General features: G+C 49.1%; 1 protein-coding gene across 1 annotated transcript in view; it reads left to right on the forward strand.

Moving 5' to 3' along the window:
* The window catches only part of LOC149327269 (uncharacterized), a 131,625-nt gene extending 113,432 nt beyond the window's left edge, over nt 1-18,193 (forward strand). Inside the window, exons 2-3 of the mRNA XM_089564834.1 lie at nt 16,688-17,754; nt 17,830-18,193. Of these exons, the coding sequence (XP_089420960.1) occupies nt 16,688-17,754; nt 17,830-18,193 (1,431 nt within the window). The remainder of the gene's footprint in view (nt 1-16,687; nt 17,755-17,829) is intronic.
* Nucleotides 18,194-19,113: the final 920 nt, after the last annotated feature.

Genomic DNA, 19,113 nt, shown 5'->3' on the forward strand with positions numbered 1-19,113 from the left:
CTACACGGCATTGCTCAGTTCTGACATCTTTCGCTGTTGTTCACAATCATTCTTTCCCAGTAGATCAAGTAAGATCAAGAGATACTATCCACCGCTTTCTCCCACCCGCTCGGGCAGTTGTTGTCCGTCGCCACATGAAGCGTGTCTCTACCCTGTGCCCCTGCATGACGGCATTAGTATCAGCCTCCTCGCTCATATTAAGGCGAAAGCCTTTAATGCCTCATCGTTGTAAGCAGGAGTTGTCGACAGAAAGGTCATGCTTTTCAATTGGTAGAAACGGTCGTGGCATCACAGTGCGCGAATTTCAAATGGGGCAAATCTACTTTGGCTAGTAAACTTGCAACCAATTAAAGGGATCGTATAGTTATGCTCCAAGTAAGTGGGAATGAGTTTAGTTAACTGCTTAATTACCCAATTGGCCTAATTAACATTTATAGTCAGGTCAGATAAGTAAATAAAACCGAGTAGGAAATTAGTCATGTTTGGGAATCGAACCCCGGTCTCCGCAGTGCGAGACGAGCTCTCTAAGCACTCCGCCAAGCCAGCTCGATGCTTTAGGATGAACAAAGGCGAAGCTTAACATCCTAACAACACATCAGTGACACAAGCAGCAACACCGCGCTCAAGCCTTTCGCCTCACCGCACTTTAGGTCAACAAACTGCCCCTGAATTTTTCAAGCTCTCTTCTTCCTCACCCTCATGCTACCTACCTTCGTAGTGTAAGGTGAGCGCGTGTAAGAAGCGCCAACCATCACAGAGGCTACCCGGAACCGGAACCTCTTAACTGGCGACGCCGCCGCGCCAAATATCGGCGCAGCGCAATTTACGTTATGCGTACACGAGATTAAGCAGGCTTGGTAATAGCACAAGTTTTGTTAATGGCAACAACACAGAGCGCGCTCTTTGTTGGTGCTGTTGTTTTGTTTCTTGTTCTGTAAAAAGTTAGGTGCGTTGAACCATCTTTCACGAAAGCTTCATGCCGCATTCACCCATTTACAGTCCGCACACAAAACGGCGTTCCCGATCAGCGCCAACTGTTCCCTTGCCCCGAGTGCTGGGAAGACTTCAACTCCCAAGACGCCCTGAAGTGGCACTTCTCCCACGACCATCTAGCCGAGATGAAGGAACAGCACTCCTGTCCCCAATGTTCTTACTGGAATTTTAGCAGGTAAGCGGTATTCCTTTTTTGTAGCCTCTTAGTCATAATTTTTTCGGCGAAGACGAGAAGCTTTTTTAACTAAACATAATACTTTATTTCGTCATCATGCGATAATCCGAGGTTATGGGAAATAGAGAGACGGCGGTTAAAATTACACAGCACACCTTGAAGCAAAGAAATTTGTTTTCCAGGGCAATACAGGTACTTTTATCCGAATTTTTTTAGTGCCCACGAATTATGGTTGGGTTGGTTTGGTTTATCGGGTTTAACGTCCCAAAGCAACGCAGGCTATGAGAGACGCCTTAGTGAAGCGGTCTGGAAATTTTGACCACCTGGGATTCTTTAATGTGCACTGACATCGCACAGTACGCGGGTCTCTAGAATTTCGCCGCCATAGAAATTCAAACCCCACGGCCGAGATCGAACCCGCGACTTTCAGGTCAACAGCCGAGCCCCATAACCGCTGAGCCACCACGGCGGCTTGGCCAGGAATTATGTCAGTAAGGCAAATTTTATGTCATGGAGCTGTAGCCCGGAGTACAAAATTCAGAGCTTTTAATTTCTCTTAAATGGCTCGCCAATATCACGAGAGTTTAGGCAAGCTCTTCCCGTATTATGCCCAGCCAGGCCCTTAGTTGAAATATTACTTATATTTTTTTAACTTCAGCTGTTGCGCTGTAACTACTGCCACGAACCTGGCGTCAACGCAGTGTGTAGTAAATTTCCCGCCACGCAAAAGCTCACCAATACTCGAAATATGTCCACAGCAGCTTTGCAGGGTTCCAACCATTGATTCTAACTTTCGGCAATCAAATAATATTTGTTGACTTGTTGCACTTAGATCCCACTTGGCAACTTACTTCCTCTACTATATGCGCGAATGAGAATGCGCATAGCCCGCTTTTACTTTCTGGCGTCAAAACAGTGCGGAGATCATGTTTTTCAGTTCGGCTGTACACACACACATAGAAGGTGGTGTATTCAAAACACCTTCATTCAGCATCCACTAGCAAATTAATGCTGAACAGTAAGTCAGAAAATAAAAAAATCACAGCACTGGATCTCATGCTGGCGAAGACTGTCTTCAGGAATGGAGGTTGATATGGGTTGTAAATCAACGCGCTTTACCGTGAAGAACCTTATACTCCTCATAAAATTTAACCGTAATGCGATAAGCGTTTTGACCCTGCGCCGCAGGCCTCTGTTGATTATATTCGCTTTTGGTTTCCCACTAACCCCAGCAGCCCAACACCGTGAGCTCTGCTCACTTCAATGCCCTCTTTTCACTTTCTCTCATTTACTCGTAGGTTGAATCACATGTCCATAGGGAATGATGCAGTTTCACCGGCACTTCTCTCCTGATTACCTCTGTCATCTATATTTTTCCCAACATTATTAGGTTCTTTGTAGTGCAAGATTTCATGCGCATATACTTTTCTTTTCCTGAAGTTTTGTGCCGAAGGCCAAACGCAATTAGTGCTATTGATGTGTGTAAGGCTAATAGCTGTTATCATCGAAAAACCACATTTGATATCAGCTTGCACTGGAAGTTAAGGAATTGTCGTAATACACTGGCGTCATGTGCACATTTTCGGTCTCTTGAAACAATTAGCTTATTCCCAAGCCCTTCTCTTGCATTCGAACGTCACCAAATGATTGAACTCTACAAACAGCGTATGTCTGTTACAAAACTTTGCCAAGTATTCAGAGTTTAGTGGAATGAATTTTGCCACCAGCCCTGAAATTGCGACCAGGCTCCTTCTAGATCCGAAACCATCTCGCACGTAATAACACGTGGGCGATAGGCGTTTTCAAAACACTGAGACCTACATTCACTGCTGCTGAACGCATGACTTTCGAAAATTGTATCGGAAAAAGAACTGTAGAAACAGCTAATTTGTATAAAAAAAGTTTGACTGAGGCCATTAAATGGAAAAATTACATGCATGATCTTATTTTCGCGCTTGAAACAAAGTTGCGCACACGAGCGGGCATCAGCTCTAATCGCTGCAGTTAAAACTCAGGTTTCAGAAGTGGGTACGCAAATCAGTGGAATTAATTACTAAGCAATCACTGCGCCGGAGACAGTCCATTCGGACTCAGTGGGCTGTATACTTGTGTCAATCACCAAATCCGTATCAACGAAGCTATGACTGAAGGCATATATTTGTCTGCTTTAAATTAACGCTGCTAAAAATACTTTGCGCGTTGATGGTAAAAATTCAGTGCACAGCTATGGATAAAAGTAAACGGAGCTCGCCATCTCCTTTAACATTTTTCACGCCATGTGTGAATGTTATTTTCGGCTAAAAATTTGCATGGCGGTAGTCTATCGATGATAATGCGCTTGCTGATGAACAATGTTCATTTCGGATATTGGAGGTACGGTTGCCTTTGGAAGTGAATATCCTGATTTGTTTACTCAAGCTAGCACCTATACGTTCCTAGAAGATTTGATATCGTCGTAATGGTAACTCTCAATGATTACCGAAATTGGCATCTCTTTCTTCTTTCTGGATGTACTTTTCCAGGTCAGAACTAGAGGGACACTTACGAACTCACATAGGAAACGACAGTTCATCCAGCAAGATGCCTGCCACTTCGACAACAGCGACAGCGACAAACTCAGCAACAGCGACAGCGACAAACTCAGCAGTAGTATTCATACCTGTACATATATGCCGGCGATGCGGTCAAACCTTTCCCACTGCGTCGCCTCTACTTAATCACTTTAAACACTGCCCTGTCCTGGAGAACCCGTCCTGTGCCACAGCGGATTGATATTCGCCGACAATTCCAAGTGTGAAATTCATGTTTGAGTACACAGTCGATGATCAAGAACGGAAAACTCTTTTTATTCGGAAAAAAGTGCAACAAAAATCCTGCACCTGACTACACTGCTAACAGATTTAGTAATGGTCGTCACTACTGATATCTGCGGAGCATGCGAACTGAACAGGTTATACATATTTGTAAAAAAATGTGGCAGGACAGCTAAAAATTTGTGACATCAATTGTTCAATCTTAGCTGCCTTAGCATTCCTTAGAAATTGAGGCATATTAGAGATTGCATCTCAAGCGGGATTATCCGATCACGAGTCAACCGCAGCGGTATCTACTTCATATTCGGGTCGTAAGGGGTGAGGTGCAGTTCTGTTATTTCGGTGGAGCATATTTACGGTTGTGGTCCCGAAGGTCCAAATTTACCTGTGAGTTTACCCGACGGTGAGTTTACGAACGCTAATCATCATGTGGAAAATTTCAGAACAGGGCTTAGAGCACGTAAAGCTCTAAGCACTGTACTCAGTTATCTTAGCGCACAAATATGCGACACGTGACGACAAGAATGACAGCAAAGAGCGTGCTGTTCTGCGTTGCTTGTCTTCACATGTCATTGTGGCAAAAAAGTGTTCAATTTTGAAAAATAAAACAAAAACAGTGAAGCGCGGATGCTAATCGCCAGCGGGTGTCGTAAAACAGGGGAGTAGGAAACTCTGGACAGCCACTAGCCTAGTGTCTACGGCTGCCCCTTAAAGCATCGCTCGCCGACTCGGCGGCGAGGGATTGTGTCAGCCATGACGTCCGATGTTTTAGAATGTCGGAGACGTTCCCACTCGAAGTCGACGTCTGCTAAGAGACACCCTCCCGCTCTTCACTCGTCCGTCGGCGGCGGCGCCAGCCTAGAAAGCCCTGGAAGGTAATCGAGCATCTCGAGCACCCGTTCACGCTTTAGTGAAGCGCGCCCGCTCGACTCCCGGGATAACACCGCTCGCCCAGCCGCGATTCAACTATGCAGTGCGCACTAATCTGCGGGACGCCACTGTAGTGGTCGTCGGATCGTCGCAGTGCCGGGTGAACAAATTGTTTTGTTTGTTTGCCTCCCTCTTATTTTAGTGCACTTTAGGTGCATTATTTTTTTGGATTGTAATCTCTCTTGAGTATAGCTTTGCACGAGTTGCATTATTTTGTTTCTCACTTTGTTTGCGCTTGTACTAGTGATTGTGAAATTCTCTGTATTATCGCACTCCTGTATAAAGTTTGTTTTGTTTGTGAACCTTTGGCTGCGACCCGTTCTATGGCTTCCGACCGGCGAAAACTGGGCACTAATCAACGAAAAACCTCTTGTCATTTGGTAGCTGGTCTCCGCTGGGGTTTCCACGCTCAGTCGAGGTCATCTCCTTCGAGTCCGAACCCGCCACCCCCCCACATGGTCTAAGGGTGCCTGGAAACGCACGCTAGAGTGCACAAAATTGGAGGGACTTTTATTCTCGCGTCCGCCGACAGAACGATTGGTGTTTATAAGCGCAGAGAACGGAGAAATAGTCGGAAGTAGTTTACGAAGAGGTCGTAAACGAGTGTTAGCAGCAGAGCGATATTGTGAGGTGCACGCAGAGGCGGTTGGTTACGGTTCGCCGAGTTGAGCTATGCTCGAGGCATAAACTGCTGGGACTCCAAAATGGATCAAAGAGATGTGACGTTCAGTCGTCAGTTGGGTATGGAAGAATCCGAGATGGCGGATTGGATAAACCAGGAAATAGAAGGAAGAGAGATAAAGCGAAAAGAAAAGAAGAAGAGGCAAAGGAAGATGGCTAGAGAAGCCGCCGAGAGAGAAAGAGAAATGGCTCGTGCAGCCACTATGAAAGTGAGAGACGAATCGTAGAGTGAAAGGAAAAGTGCCCGAAGATAGGCAGTAAACTTCGGAACGAAACGAGATACAGAATTTCATCGAGGAAATTAGATTCTTATGAGGGATGATGAAGGCAGGAATAAGAGTGAGCTTCAGCTCTAAGCAAAAGAAGGGCCAAGAGTGGTAGAGTGCCAGAACCCTCGCCGAAATGCCACCGGTGCAAGAAGATAGGCCACTATGCTGCCGATTGCCCTAGCAACATAATAAGCAAGATAATGCCTGTTTGTCTCAAGTGCGCACGTAAGGGGCACAAAGCAGCGGTGTGCTGATGTCTTGGGAAGCCAGAGCCGCAGGTTTCGCATCCCTGTGCCTCTTTGTAAAACAACGAGGAGAAAGACCCACCGTGTGGAGCAGGTGTACCAGAAGAAACTTCCAATGTTATGCACAGTTATGTGCGTCAATCCAGTGTCTCTAACTGAGGGAATGCCGGCTCTCCCCGGCAAAATTCGTGGAAAGTCGGTTTTCGTTCTCAGAATCACAGGAAGCACCGGAATTTCCATCAAAAGGGAATTGGTAAGCGTTGAAGAACTTACTGGAGAGATGAGCATTGTGTATTTTTTGGATAGTTCCACTCAACTGTTACATGACGCCAGAGTGCAAGTGAGCACTCTGTGACCTGAACGGCATTTCGACGAAATCTCTTCTACTACCTGCCCATCCTCGTGTTTGAAACATGTATCTGACCATATTTTCAATAACCCTTTACTATGATCCTCTCTGTTGGTATAAAAACCCACCCATTATGTAATGCTCAGTGAACTTTTCAGGTAATAAACTGAACTGAACTGTTGAGGCTGTACGCACTGAGGACAAGGCCATCCTACCCCGTCAGTCAGAGCGTACCTTAAGGATGTCTCCTGATGACGACGAAGAAGAGGATTAGAGCTCCATCGTGAAGTCCGCGTGTAGCACTTCTGAATGTTGCAGTGCTGACTGCCAGAAAGAGTGGTCCAGTTCCAATGACTGTGTAATCACTCAGATAATTGCAGCTGAGGAGGGCGCACTCAGTGAAAACCGGGACACCATTGCCAGTGAACCCTCGAGCATCGAGGAGGGGTTTCCCGGTCAGGAAGGCGAAAGTGCTGCGCAAGGAACGGCGCACGACTACACAGAAACTGGCAAGCCTAAGAAAGAATTGGAGAAAGCATAATTGAAAAATGAGGAGAATGTGTCACCAATGGGTAATGCGAAGCTGCTGATGCAAGCGCAGGGCAGAAGTAGAGAACGAAGTCGCGAAGCATTAGTTAAGAATTTAGACAGCTCAATAAAATTAAAGGTGCTGTAGCTTTGGTTAAACTGAGTGAGAACGATGGTCCAACCGAGCTTCAGGATGGTTCAGCTTGTAAAAGTCTTGTTATGCTGTTCGTTGAGCGTTTCTTTGGTGTTTTCCAAGCTTAACTATTCTGACGCTACTCCTTCTTACTCGGTGTATCCAAAGCTCAATCAGGGTCAATTTTTTTTATTCCTCTCTCGTATCGTCACGAGTTGTTCAAACGACGCGGGTCGTGGGGACACTAGAGGAGCAGGACCACCTGAGAGCAGGCGCCAGAGACAGTCCAAGCGGTCGCGGCCGGGCTCACGAGCGATTTTCCACCGAGCCTCTTCCTCTTTGCCGGAGACCGCCTCCCCGCTGGTTGAAGATGACGTTAAGTGGAAAATAACAAATAATTCAGCCCGAGGACATCATCATCTTCATCATCATCAAATAATTCACATGACACTGCTCTCGTCCCGAAAGGCGCATCATCCCGATGCGCAGAGAAGCAAAATTAAGGCTGAAATTAAAAAAAATTAAGCAGTGGTCCCGGGTTCGAACCCGGGACCACCACTTCACCGGAGCAGTCGTTCTACCAACTGAGCAAACCGGGACTTTTTTTTTCCTCAACATGGTATTTATTACAGTGATGTAATGTTCTATGGACATGAACTATATACAAGCCATTATGAAAACAGTGTTAAACAATACATATTGAAAAGACCATGCACTAGAAAAGGGGCAATGCAGAGCAGATCACTAATAGTGAGTGCCACTCCGGTTCGTACTCAGTCTGGGCATACACGTCTCTTAGATGAACAACCATTCGACTGAAGTGATCCTTTGTAGGCACAACAGGTTCACAGTGTCTGTCCATCATGCGGGTTTTCTAGAGGCTGTGCTGTCCAATCAGAAAGAACATGTCCAGGGATTCATCAAGAAATGGCAGCGCAGTGAGATAGCGAACAGAATGTGGAGTCAGATGAATTCTTTTTTTAAATGTGCGTTGCAGGATATCCCAGAAGAGTACTGCATCTTTGGAACTGATGAAACAATGCTCAATTGCTTCTGGTTCATTACAAAGGCGGCAATTAACAGTAGACACAAAAATGCCCTTTTTCTCTAACCATGTTCTAACGGGCAACGTACCGGTGTGTAACTTAAAGAAAAAGGTCTTTGTACACGGCGAGACTGGCATCTTACGTACTCTTTTGAGTACGTCATGCCCAGGTAAACCAAAATACAGAGAGCGGTACATGGGCGGAGGGAAGAGAGTACTAATCAAATCCTTATACAACTTTTATCTCGACACTAAAAGAAAGGAACTCAGGAGAAAAACGAACAAGTAGGAAACGGACAGCCAAATGCACCTCTTGCATTATGCGCCACAAACACGGACGCTCACAAACATTCGAAGACACAATGAGGTTGGGTAAAACATGAACTAAATTTGTTTGCAGGAATGAACGTTCTATTTGGTGTGTAGTGTCACGGAAAAACATGAAACGTGACACTATCTGTCGGACATACAGGTGAACTAGACCAAGGCCACCAGCGCTTACAGGCCGAAAAAGGTTATCACGCCTCATGGATTCAAAAGACGAATCCCACACAAAAGTAGCGAAAACCCTGTGAAAACGCTGGACAGGAAGTCTTGCGCAATGAATAATTTGCAGTACATAATATATTTTAGTGGCGAGAAACAGATTACAGGCGGTCGCCCTGCCAAAAATTTAGAGGCCATGGGGGACAAACGTTTGAGCATAGCGCTGAAGAGTTCACATGCGATCTTTCCAATAATGTGCGCTATGCTTATAGGCACTCAAAGGGACGCCAAAGTACTTTGGTGGCCTGCATGTCCATGTTATACCAGCATATTCAGCAGGTGTCGTACCCCAGCTACCAAACCAAAGACCGCAACTCTTAGAGCGATTAATACGACTTCCTGACACCGAACCAAAGTACTCCGTTAAACGAATAACCTCATCGATACTTGGCTTATCAGTACAAAAAAACGCAAGGTCATCTGCATAAACCAATACCTTCAGTTCGTGGCCCATTATTCGGAACGGCAAGGTTATGGTAAGGCGACAGCCAATTGATCACTAACTCGAAGTGGGCATTGCATTGTGCTGTTACTCACTTTGTATGCGCTCGTAAGAGCGATTGCTAAATCATCTGTATCGTCTCTTTGCTATATAAACTTCGGTTTGCTTGTGAACCTTTGGCTCCGACCCATTCTCTAGCATTGCACTGCCGAAACCTGGGGACAGAACGACCACTCTCCTTGACAATAGGTAGCTGGCCTCTGGCTGAGCTTGCCACGCTGAGCGGAGGGCATCTCCTTTTTGACCGAGACCGCTGCCCCCACACGTTCTAAGGGTGTCTGGAAGTGCACGCACAAGTGCGCGAGAAAGGGTGACAACGGTGGAAAGGTGGCAGGTGGAAAAAGGAAAAACCCCCAGAACACCACTTGGCACGCGTTGGATTCACCCAGACGGAAACACTGCCGACGAAGCAGGAGAGTTTTCGCCTTGATGTGCCCTCTTATGCAATCGCGTTAAAAAGAAACAAAGATGGAAGCTGGACGCATTCCAATGGAAGGCGGCCTGAAAATAATAGTCGAACGTACTCGAGAAAAGCGGTCCGCATTCTCTGACCCGGTGCACAAGCGGTGCCGTTCCTCTAAGGTCCAAGGAGACCTCTCCGCGCCTACTACGCCACCCATTCGACAACGAGTGAATTGGTTTGTGAATCAAAGAAGCCACACCTGTACGCCGTACTGAAGTTACCCCAACAATCAGGTAAGAACTGGACAAGACAGGACTGGGACCTGGAGCCCTCTTAACTTCATTTTTAAAAATGAAATTAGTGTTTCAAGAAAATGGTTCTAGCGCCAAAAGAGACAACACACAGAAAGCTAGACGGGACAGGCTAAACTTCCAAGTGTTTCAATTTCATGATGTGTGTACAATGAATCGTTTATTGTTTCATTAAATCTTTTATTGTAATGAATTACTGATTGTTTATTTTTATCCTGCCACAACTCCACCTGGAACTGGGACCTTTGCCTATATATAGTGTTCATAAGTCAACACCATCTAGCTTTGACGGTACCTTCCATTGCTAGACCGTATGGCATTACACTAATTGCACTTTGTAATGCGCCTTAATCCACACACTAATTCTTAATATTTTCCATAAATCCATTTTTAGGGCCGTGAATAGTTCGGGACATTCGGAGGTCCTTTATTTTTGGGGGACAGCCAACTTTTAAAAGTACAGAAAGGTGGGCAAGTTGGTTATTACTATCCATGTCGTGTTTGCTCCGTCCTCGTGTTTTTTCCGCGCTGTTTTACCAACTTTTAAATTTTAGGCTTTCTCAGGATTTCAAATTTGGCGGTACGCTATAATTTACTCAATGCTGGCAGCGTGGCGTTGATGATGTCAAGACCGTCTCAGTCGTATTCGTAGATCGTGGAGAGTCCTCATACCACTACTGCCGCAGTGGTGGAGAAGTTAAGCGATACGCCACTTCCCCGGCAAATGGCTGCTTCAAGCACCAATGGCAGCACCAATGAAACTTGTGAGGCCGAGGCTGTTCCTCCCGAGCTCCCGCAATGCGCAGTGTGCCACGCCAAGCAGGTTGCAACTGCGTTGAGTTTCTAGCATCAGCACGGGTCCCGTGCAGCACAGGGGACAGCGACCGCCGGTGTAGACGACACCAAGGAGAATCCTGGTTTGGCTCCCTCCTTACCCTGCAGCCATGCGCGAGTTAGTTCTGGCTGACTCAAGGCAGCACATTAAGCCCTCCACCACTACTTCCAATAAATTAGTCGATGTTTCCCTCATCCCGGCCTCATATTTGTTGGCGCCACAAAGAGCTGACTTCGGTCGTCAGCTGGAACCCGCGCACCCAGAATGGCCAGCGCTGACGGCAGCAGCTCCGGCCTGCCGGCGATTGCCCCTTTCGCGACCTTTCTACGCTTTCCCTTCGCCTTGCCCCGTTCTAAGCTGCCGATCCTCAGCTGCGGCTCGCCCAAGTTAGCAGTCAATTCATCATGGCCCGCGACAGCTTCTGAATATCGAAGTTTCATCGTGTTGCTTGCGTCATGATCGTTCCGGCGAGAGAGACCAACATTCGCCAATTTCGCATAAGGCTACCTTTGCTCCAACAGAATTGCCGACACTTCTTGCGGTGGGAAACTACATTCCTCAACAATCACCTAAAAACGAGATCTTTTCTATAATTTTAAAGGTGCCCTCCAATTTCTTCAAAATGCATTGAGTCATACAGTCTATGAGCAACCATGGTCACCATGAAAAGTATACACAGCTCTATCTTACCAGTACTCACCAATGGGGCAGAAACATGGAGGAGGGAGGAGGAGGATATAGAAGAGGAAAGGCAGGGAGGTTAACCGAAATAATAATCGGTTTGCTACCCTACACGGGGGGAAGGGGGTGAGGGGATAAAAAAAAGAAAGAGAAAGGAGAGTAACAGAAAATTGAAGTCACTATAAAACGTCACTGTTCGTTAAAGTCACAGCCTATCGTGCAGGCCAGAAGTTCTCAAGAGGCGGAGCAGTGCCTTGCAGGCCTTCTCCGCCGACGACCGCCGCGGCCAGGGGCCGAGAATCTTCATTTCCGTGAAAGGGCGTGTATCTAGGCGCTCCAGCGCACGGCTGAGAGACTGCCTTTCGGTGGTGTAGGCAGGGTAGTCACAAAGAATGTGGGTTATGGTCTCGTCTTGCCCGCAGATGGAACATGCAGGACTATCAGCCATACCGATTAAGAATGAGTAGTGATTGGTGAACGCTACACCAAGCCAGAGGCGACACAGTAGTTTCTTCTCGTCGTGGTAGGCCTGATGGTAGCCGGAGCTTCAGGTCTGGGTCCAAGGATTGTAAACGGGAATTGCAAAATTGGCCGGAATTCCACGCGGCAAGCGTGATGTCCCGCGCAAGTGCGCGAAGCCTGCTCGCTGCATCCGATCTCGAAATGGGGATCGATACAAAATCGCCGTCGTCGTGCGCAGTTCGCGCGACCTCATCCGCGCGGTGATTACCTGCTATGCCGCTGTGCCCCGGTAGCCATTGGTAGATAATGTCATGCCCTTTGTTGATGGCAGAGTGATGTAGCTGTCGAATTTCTGCGACCAGTTGTTCATGGGCTCCACGGCGAAGAGCAGCTTGTAAGCCTTGGAGGGCAGCTTTCGATCGGTGAAAATAGACCACCGCTCAGGGCGCTGCTGACTGATGCATTCAATGGCGGCACGAAGAGCGGTGATTTCTGCACCCGTCGAAGAAGTGCGGTGACCTGTCCTAACTCTAATTTCTGTAGTGCTTGCGGGTATGACGACGGAGCCAGAAGAAGATATAGGGTTCACTGAGCCGTCGGTGTAAACGTGCACCCGGTTTGCATGGTGCTCATGTAAATATTCAAGGTGACTTGTTGTAGTTCTGTCGGCGGTAAGTCTATCTTCTTCCTGATGCCAGGTATCGAAAGAAGCACACGGGGATTATGCAGGCTCCAAAGTGGCGAGGACGGTCTAGAGGCAGGTGTAAACTGGGACGGCATAATGGCGGGATGTGCGTCAATGACGTCTGTAAACGATGTGCGCGGCCTGGTAATAGGAAGACTGGCAAGATGGTGAGAGGGAACCCGGGAAATGTGCCGGAAATGTGCCCTCAGTGCGTCAACTGTTAAGTAGGTAGGGATTGGATGCTCCTGGGCGATAAGTACAGATGCGGCCGTAGAGGCACATTTTGGCAATCCTAGGCAAGTCCGGAGAGCTTGAGCTTGAGCGCTCTGCAGATTTCGTATGTTTGTTTTTCGAATATTTCCAAGTACAGGGAGGCTGTAGCGAAGAAATCCCATGAATAAGGCGTTGTAGAGCTGCATCATCGACCGCACCGACGCTCCCCACGACTTTCCCCGAAGAAAGGCGAGAACGTGAGAAATCGCTGTCAGTCTCTTTTTCATTTATGAGATATCAGGGGTCCAGATAGATTTCGGTCGATGATTACTCCCAGAAACCGATGGCTCTTTACGTAGGGTATTGCTGTGCCGTTTATGCATACGGTATAAGGAGACATGTTCTTTCGTGTAAAGGCAACCAGCGAGCACTTTTCGGTTGAAATCTGTAGTCCTTGCTGGCGAAGGTAGGCAGCAAGAATACTTGACGCCTTTTGAAGTCTCGCTCGAACTTGTGGGCGCGTAACTCCAGATGCCCAGATACAAATGTCATCCGCATATTTGAGAGTTGCGCCGACTGTGGTAGTATATCGACAAGCCCGAAAAGTGTAAGGTTGAACAGCGTTGGGCTGAGCACTCCACCCTGCGGGACTCCACGGGAAGTGAAATGAGAAGATGTTGGGCCTTCCTCTGTCTGCAAAAAGAGAGATCTGTTGGATAAATAACAACGTATCCAGCAGAATACGCGGCCACCAAGCTCGGCAGTTTCCAGAGCGTCCAAAATAGCCTGGTGGGTTACATTGTCGTATGCGCCCTTTGCATCCAGGAACAACGCCGCGGTCAAGCGCTTCAAATGTTTTTGGCGCTCGACGGATGACACTAGGTCGACCACGCTGTCGATTGAAGAGCGTCCACGTCGAAACCCGGACATTATATCCGGATATATGCGGTAGCGCTCCAGGTACCACTCAATGCGTGTAAGGACCATCCTTTCCAGTACTTTGCCAACACAACTAGCCAGCGCAATTGGACGGTATGATGTCAGGTCAAGAGGCGATTTCCCTGGTTTCAGGAGCGGAACTAGACGACTGGACTTCCAATCGTCTGGGACTGTGCCCTCATTCCAAGATTTGTTGTAATGCTCCAGAAGGACACGCCTAGCTTCTTGTCCAAGGTTGGCAAGTGCAGTGTATGGCACACCGTCGGGTCCCGGCGATGATGATCGTCTGCAACAAGCCAGCGCAGAAACAAGTTCCTCCACGGAGAAGGGAAGGTCCATCCGAGAATCCCGAGAAGCAGGAACATCGCTGCAATGCAGCGTCGCAGATGGGTAAGATGGTCCTGCTACCCTTGCGCAGAAATCCTCAGCTACCTCGACCTCGCCACGTCGTTGGAAGAGTGAAAGAGACTTGAAAGGGTGCAGCTAGTGTGGGGATGTTCGAAGGCCACGAACTACATTCCAGATGCGTGACAACGGTTTCCGTGGATCAAGCGTTTCACAGAATGACCTCCAACGTTGTGTCTGTACTGCTTGAATTCTGCGCTGAATTTTCTTTTGCATGCGCCTCGCATCTCTGAGGTCAAGGCTCGACTTTGTGCGTCGGTACCTACGCTCGGCCCTACGCCGCAGTGATCGCAGGCGCTGCAATTCCATATCGAATTCCGTGTACTTTTTAATTGGGGTGAATAACCGTGTCGCGTTCTCCATGGCCTCCTTAACTTTCCCTTCAAAACTTGCGGATGAACCTTCTCTTGATGCATCTTCCATAAGTGCTTGAAACACTGACCAATCGATGCGTCGCATGCGTGTGGCAGAGGTGCATGTGGAAAGGCCAGTAATGGTAAGATATGTAGGGATATGGTCACTGCCGCGGGTTTAAATATCCGAAAACCACCGTACATCGCTGATAAGGCATCGAGAAACGAACGCCAAGTCAAGGCAGCTGCTGTAAGTTGTCCCTCGAATATAAGTTGGGGCGCCGTCATTTAAACACTGAAGATCATGGTCAGAAGCGAAGGACACAAGTTTCCGTCCCCTAATGTTCATTCTAACGCCTCCCCACATGGTGTGGTGAGCGTTAAAGTCACCCATGACGATCCAAGGGCCGGGTGTAAGCGCGATCAAGTCACATGGAAGCTAACAAAGAGGGTTCAGCGGAAGCTAATAACAATGCAGCGAGCTATGAGAAGGAAAATGATAGATGTAGCGTTACGAGATCGGAAGCGGTAATCGGTCTGCTTTACCCCGGACAGCGATCGTACCGTTCTCTCCATACCTCAGTGTTTGTATTTTTTCGGTGCCGTAATTCTTTGAGGCCTCGTTGGGCAGCTTTCGATAACGTCACAATGATTTCGACAAAAGGATTTGTTGGGCGAGTTGGTGTTTTCGATGATCCAAAACTACAGCGTAAACGAGTGGACAGAGATGAAGGAGGGACACAACACAGCGCTGACTCACAACTAAAGATTTATTGGATGCCAGCAGGTATAAATACCTCCCTGGTGGCCAGAAAGAATGCAGTCCACACTTACATTCGTGACTGACATACCAGTATACCAGTCACGTGCCACCAGGCAAATCACATGCGCGAGAATACAATATAATCAGTGAGCACGCACTTGTCAATATTCGCAATCAAGGTATCGTCTTTCTTTTTCTGACAACGCGACAGATGAAGCACTGATGCATTCTTCCGAGAGCCTACCTACTAAGTGAGCTTTTTAGATTTGTTGATGACTACTTTGTGTTTTTAGATTGTGACAACCTTGGTTTCGAGCAGCAATTCCCTGACGTCCTTTCGGTGTTCTCAGAATGCCTCACAGCATTGGTTTAACACACGAAGTACCACTGAATGATTTTATTAGGTTTTTAGATCTTTCGCTTCATTTCATTCCATCTCATGTTTGCTGGACTTATGAGCCCCGTGCTGTTAAGCCCGTCTTGCCATTTTCATCAGCTCACTCCAAGCTGGTGAAGAGGGCAATTATACATACCGTTTTTAGCAACACAGTGAACAAATCCTGTGAACACAGGTTGGAGCACAGCTCCAGCAACCAAGTAGACAGCCCGGCAGAGGCAGGCTACCCATCTGAATTATTAGTTTCCGTGACGGGAAAGCTACAGGAAAAGTTAAAATTAAAGGGAAAAAGTGAATGTACGAAAGAGACGAAGAGAAGGACGATTCTTGTGTTGCCATATCTTCACAAAGTGTCGCACAATCTAAAAAGAATCGGAAAAACATGCTGGCGTTGATGTCTTTTTGGCGCCCAAACGACTGTCCAGCCTGATTAAGAATGTAAATTCAGAGATTAAAGAATCGCGCAAGTGTCCGATAAAGCACGCAAAACAATTTGTGCCTTGCCAGGAAAGGGTGGTATATTCGCTGCCACTGTCTTGTGCTAAGCGATACATCGGCCAAACCGGCCGATGTTTAAACGAAAGACTGAAAGAGCATGAGTATAATGTCTCCCGTGTGGCTATCTCTTGCCACGTGGCGAAACATTGCAGGCCCTGCAAAGGCAATGAATATGACGATGATACCCACGTTTGTGCGCCAAACTATGAGGAAAGTGCAGTGTTAGGAAAGAACCGTGACTCGTTAGCAAGGGAGATCATAGAAGCTCACTTAATAGGTAGGCTCTCGGAAGAATGCATCAGTGCTAAATCTGTCGCGTTGTCAGAAAAAGAAAGACGATACCTTGATTGCGAATATTGGCAAGTGCATGCTCACTGATTATATTGATACATGCATTCGAAGAGACCGAAGTAATGCATGCACTAGAAGAGGAAGAAGTTAGTTGGCTCTCGCGCGCGCGCTCGGGCCACTGAGGGACTGCCGCAGTTTTGTCGTCTCAGCTCCGGTGTTCTATTTCGCGTTGCACGCTACAGTTTGGTGGAGCAGTGCTGGGTACGCTTCCCGACTTGCGCACTCTGTACAGCGTCACTACGGACCTCACACCGGTTCACCAGCGACCCAGCCGCCGTCTCCGCGGAGAGTCGCCTGAATTTGGGCCCCTTCCCCCGCCAACAAGGACGACGCAGCCTCGACCGCCGAGTCCAACTGACATGGCCACTGACACCAGGACCCCGCCGCCGACCCAGCCTATACCGCCGAGTCCAATTGCCATGGCCGCTGACACCAGGCCCCTGGCGCCGATTCTTTGCCACCCACCGCGAACACCGCCATCTTTTCACGGTTTCGTTTTCGAAGACGCTGAGGACTGGCTGGAGACCTTCGAGCGGGTCGCACGCTACAACGGCTGGTGCGACGAGCGCAAGCCCAATAACGTCCACATTGCCCTGGAAGAGTCTGCTCGGACGTGGTTTGAAAACCACGAGGCTACCCTTCCCACCTGGGAGACGTTCTGCCGGAGTCTCCTGGCTACGTTCCCCAACCCTGACCGCCGGGAGAAGGCCGAAGCTGCGCTGCACTCCCGAAATCAGCGCACGAACGAAAGCGTGCGCATGTACACCGAAGACATGGCCCGTCTTTTCAAGCGTGCCGACCCCAGCATGACAGAGGAGAAGAAGCTGCGCCATCTCATGCGTGGGGTTAAGCAGGAGCTGTTCGCGGGCCTCGTGCGCAGCCCACCGCGCACGGTGGCGGAATTTCTAACCGAGGCGACCACGATGGAGACGACGCTGCAACAACGAGCCCGCCAGTACAACCGGGACATCAACTGTATGGTGCCCGAATGCTTTTCGTCGTGTCTCGGCGGCAGTGCAGACACCCTGCGCGAAATAATTCGCTCAGTTGTCCAGGAGGAACTTCAACGGATCCATCTGCCCCAGGTTGCACCTGCGCCGCTGGCAGCGCTGACCGAAGTTGTCAGGGACGAGGTGCGACAGGATGCGCAGGCACCTCCTGTACCCGAAGCGCCGTCCCGGTTCGATGACCGACCCACGTACGCATCTGTTGTACGTCGCACGACAGGCTACGGTCCCATTACCCCAACGCCTGGCGTGAGCAACAGCGGCACGTGTCACGCAAGCGTGCCTGGCTACGGTGTGACCCCGCCGACCCCCGTGAGTAACATCGCCACATATTCTGCAACCGCGTCTACTACAGCTGGGCCACGCACTCGCAAGTCGGATTTGTGGCGTACACCGGACCATAGGCCTCTCTGCTACCACTGTGGGGAGCTTGGTCACCTCTACCGCGCCTGTCCGTACCGCCAAGTGGGCCTTCGCGGTTTCCGTCCCGACGCACCCTGCCCTCAGAACGGCGCACGACCGCATGAGGTCGCGCAGCATCTCTGGGCACGCCAGAACCCTGCCTACTCTGGAAAGCGCGAGTCCCGTTCCCCTTCGCCTCTCCGTTCTCGCCCTTCCAGCCCTGGCCGACAGAGTAGCTCTGCTGGCCGTCGCTCGGCGAGTCCGCGTCGGGAAAACTAACACCAGCGACCTCTGGAGGCAAGGCCGCTGACGTCGGGACGTGTCAAGATCCTCCGTCGCGAAACCCTCGAGCCGACGATACCTGGACAGAGAGAGGCAGCGACAGTATCCGATACGCTGCATCCGATTTGCGTGTGACAATTGATGGCACCGAGATTACCGCGCTGCTCGATACCGGTGCTGATTATTCTGTTATGAGCCGTGTCTTTGCTGGAGAACTCAAGAAAGTTCTGACACCGTGGACGGGGACTCCCATTCGCACCGCTGGTGGCCACCTAATTTCCCCTGTGAGCAAGTGCACGGCTAGAGTTGGGATTAGTGGTTTCACGTACGTTGGTGAATTTGTCGTACTCCCCGAGTGTTCCAGAGACTTGATTCTGGGGATCGACTTCCTGCAGTCGAACGGCGCTGTGATTGACTTTCAGGAGGCACGTGTCACGTTCTCGACCAAACAGGCCGTGGCGCGCTTTGACTCCCGCGATCCCTGCAGCAACGCCCTGCGCATTGTCGAGAACGACGTTACGGTGCCGCCGCGGTGCAGTGTTCTGGTGCTCGTGCGGAATGACCTCTTTCACGACTACGAGGGCCTAGCGGACAGCCATAGTCCACTGCTGCTTAAGCGGGGACTTGCCGTTGCAAGAGGTCTCGTCCAACTACGTGACGGCCGTACCCAGGTCCTCCTGACTAACTTTGCCAACGAATATCAGCACCTGGCCAAAGGCATGGCTATTGCCTTCCTCCACGACGTTGCTGAGGTTCCAGGTTCGTGCACCGTGGGAGGACCCACTCCGGAGTATGCTGGCCCACATCACGTTCTTCAGTCAGTCAGAATAAATCCTGCCCTGCCGTCAGTTCAGCGAGATCTTCTGTCGGACCTCTTGGCAGACTTTGCGGACTGTTTCGCTACGTGCTCGAAGGTC

The sequence above is a fragment of the Amblyomma mixtum genome, chromosome 10, assembly GCF_055824585.1.
Source record: "Amblyomma mixtum isolate Tamu chromosome 10, ASM5582458v1, whole genome shotgun sequence".
Taxonomy (NCBI): Eukaryota; Metazoa; Arthropoda; class Arachnida; order Ixodida; family Ixodidae; genus Amblyomma; species Amblyomma mixtum.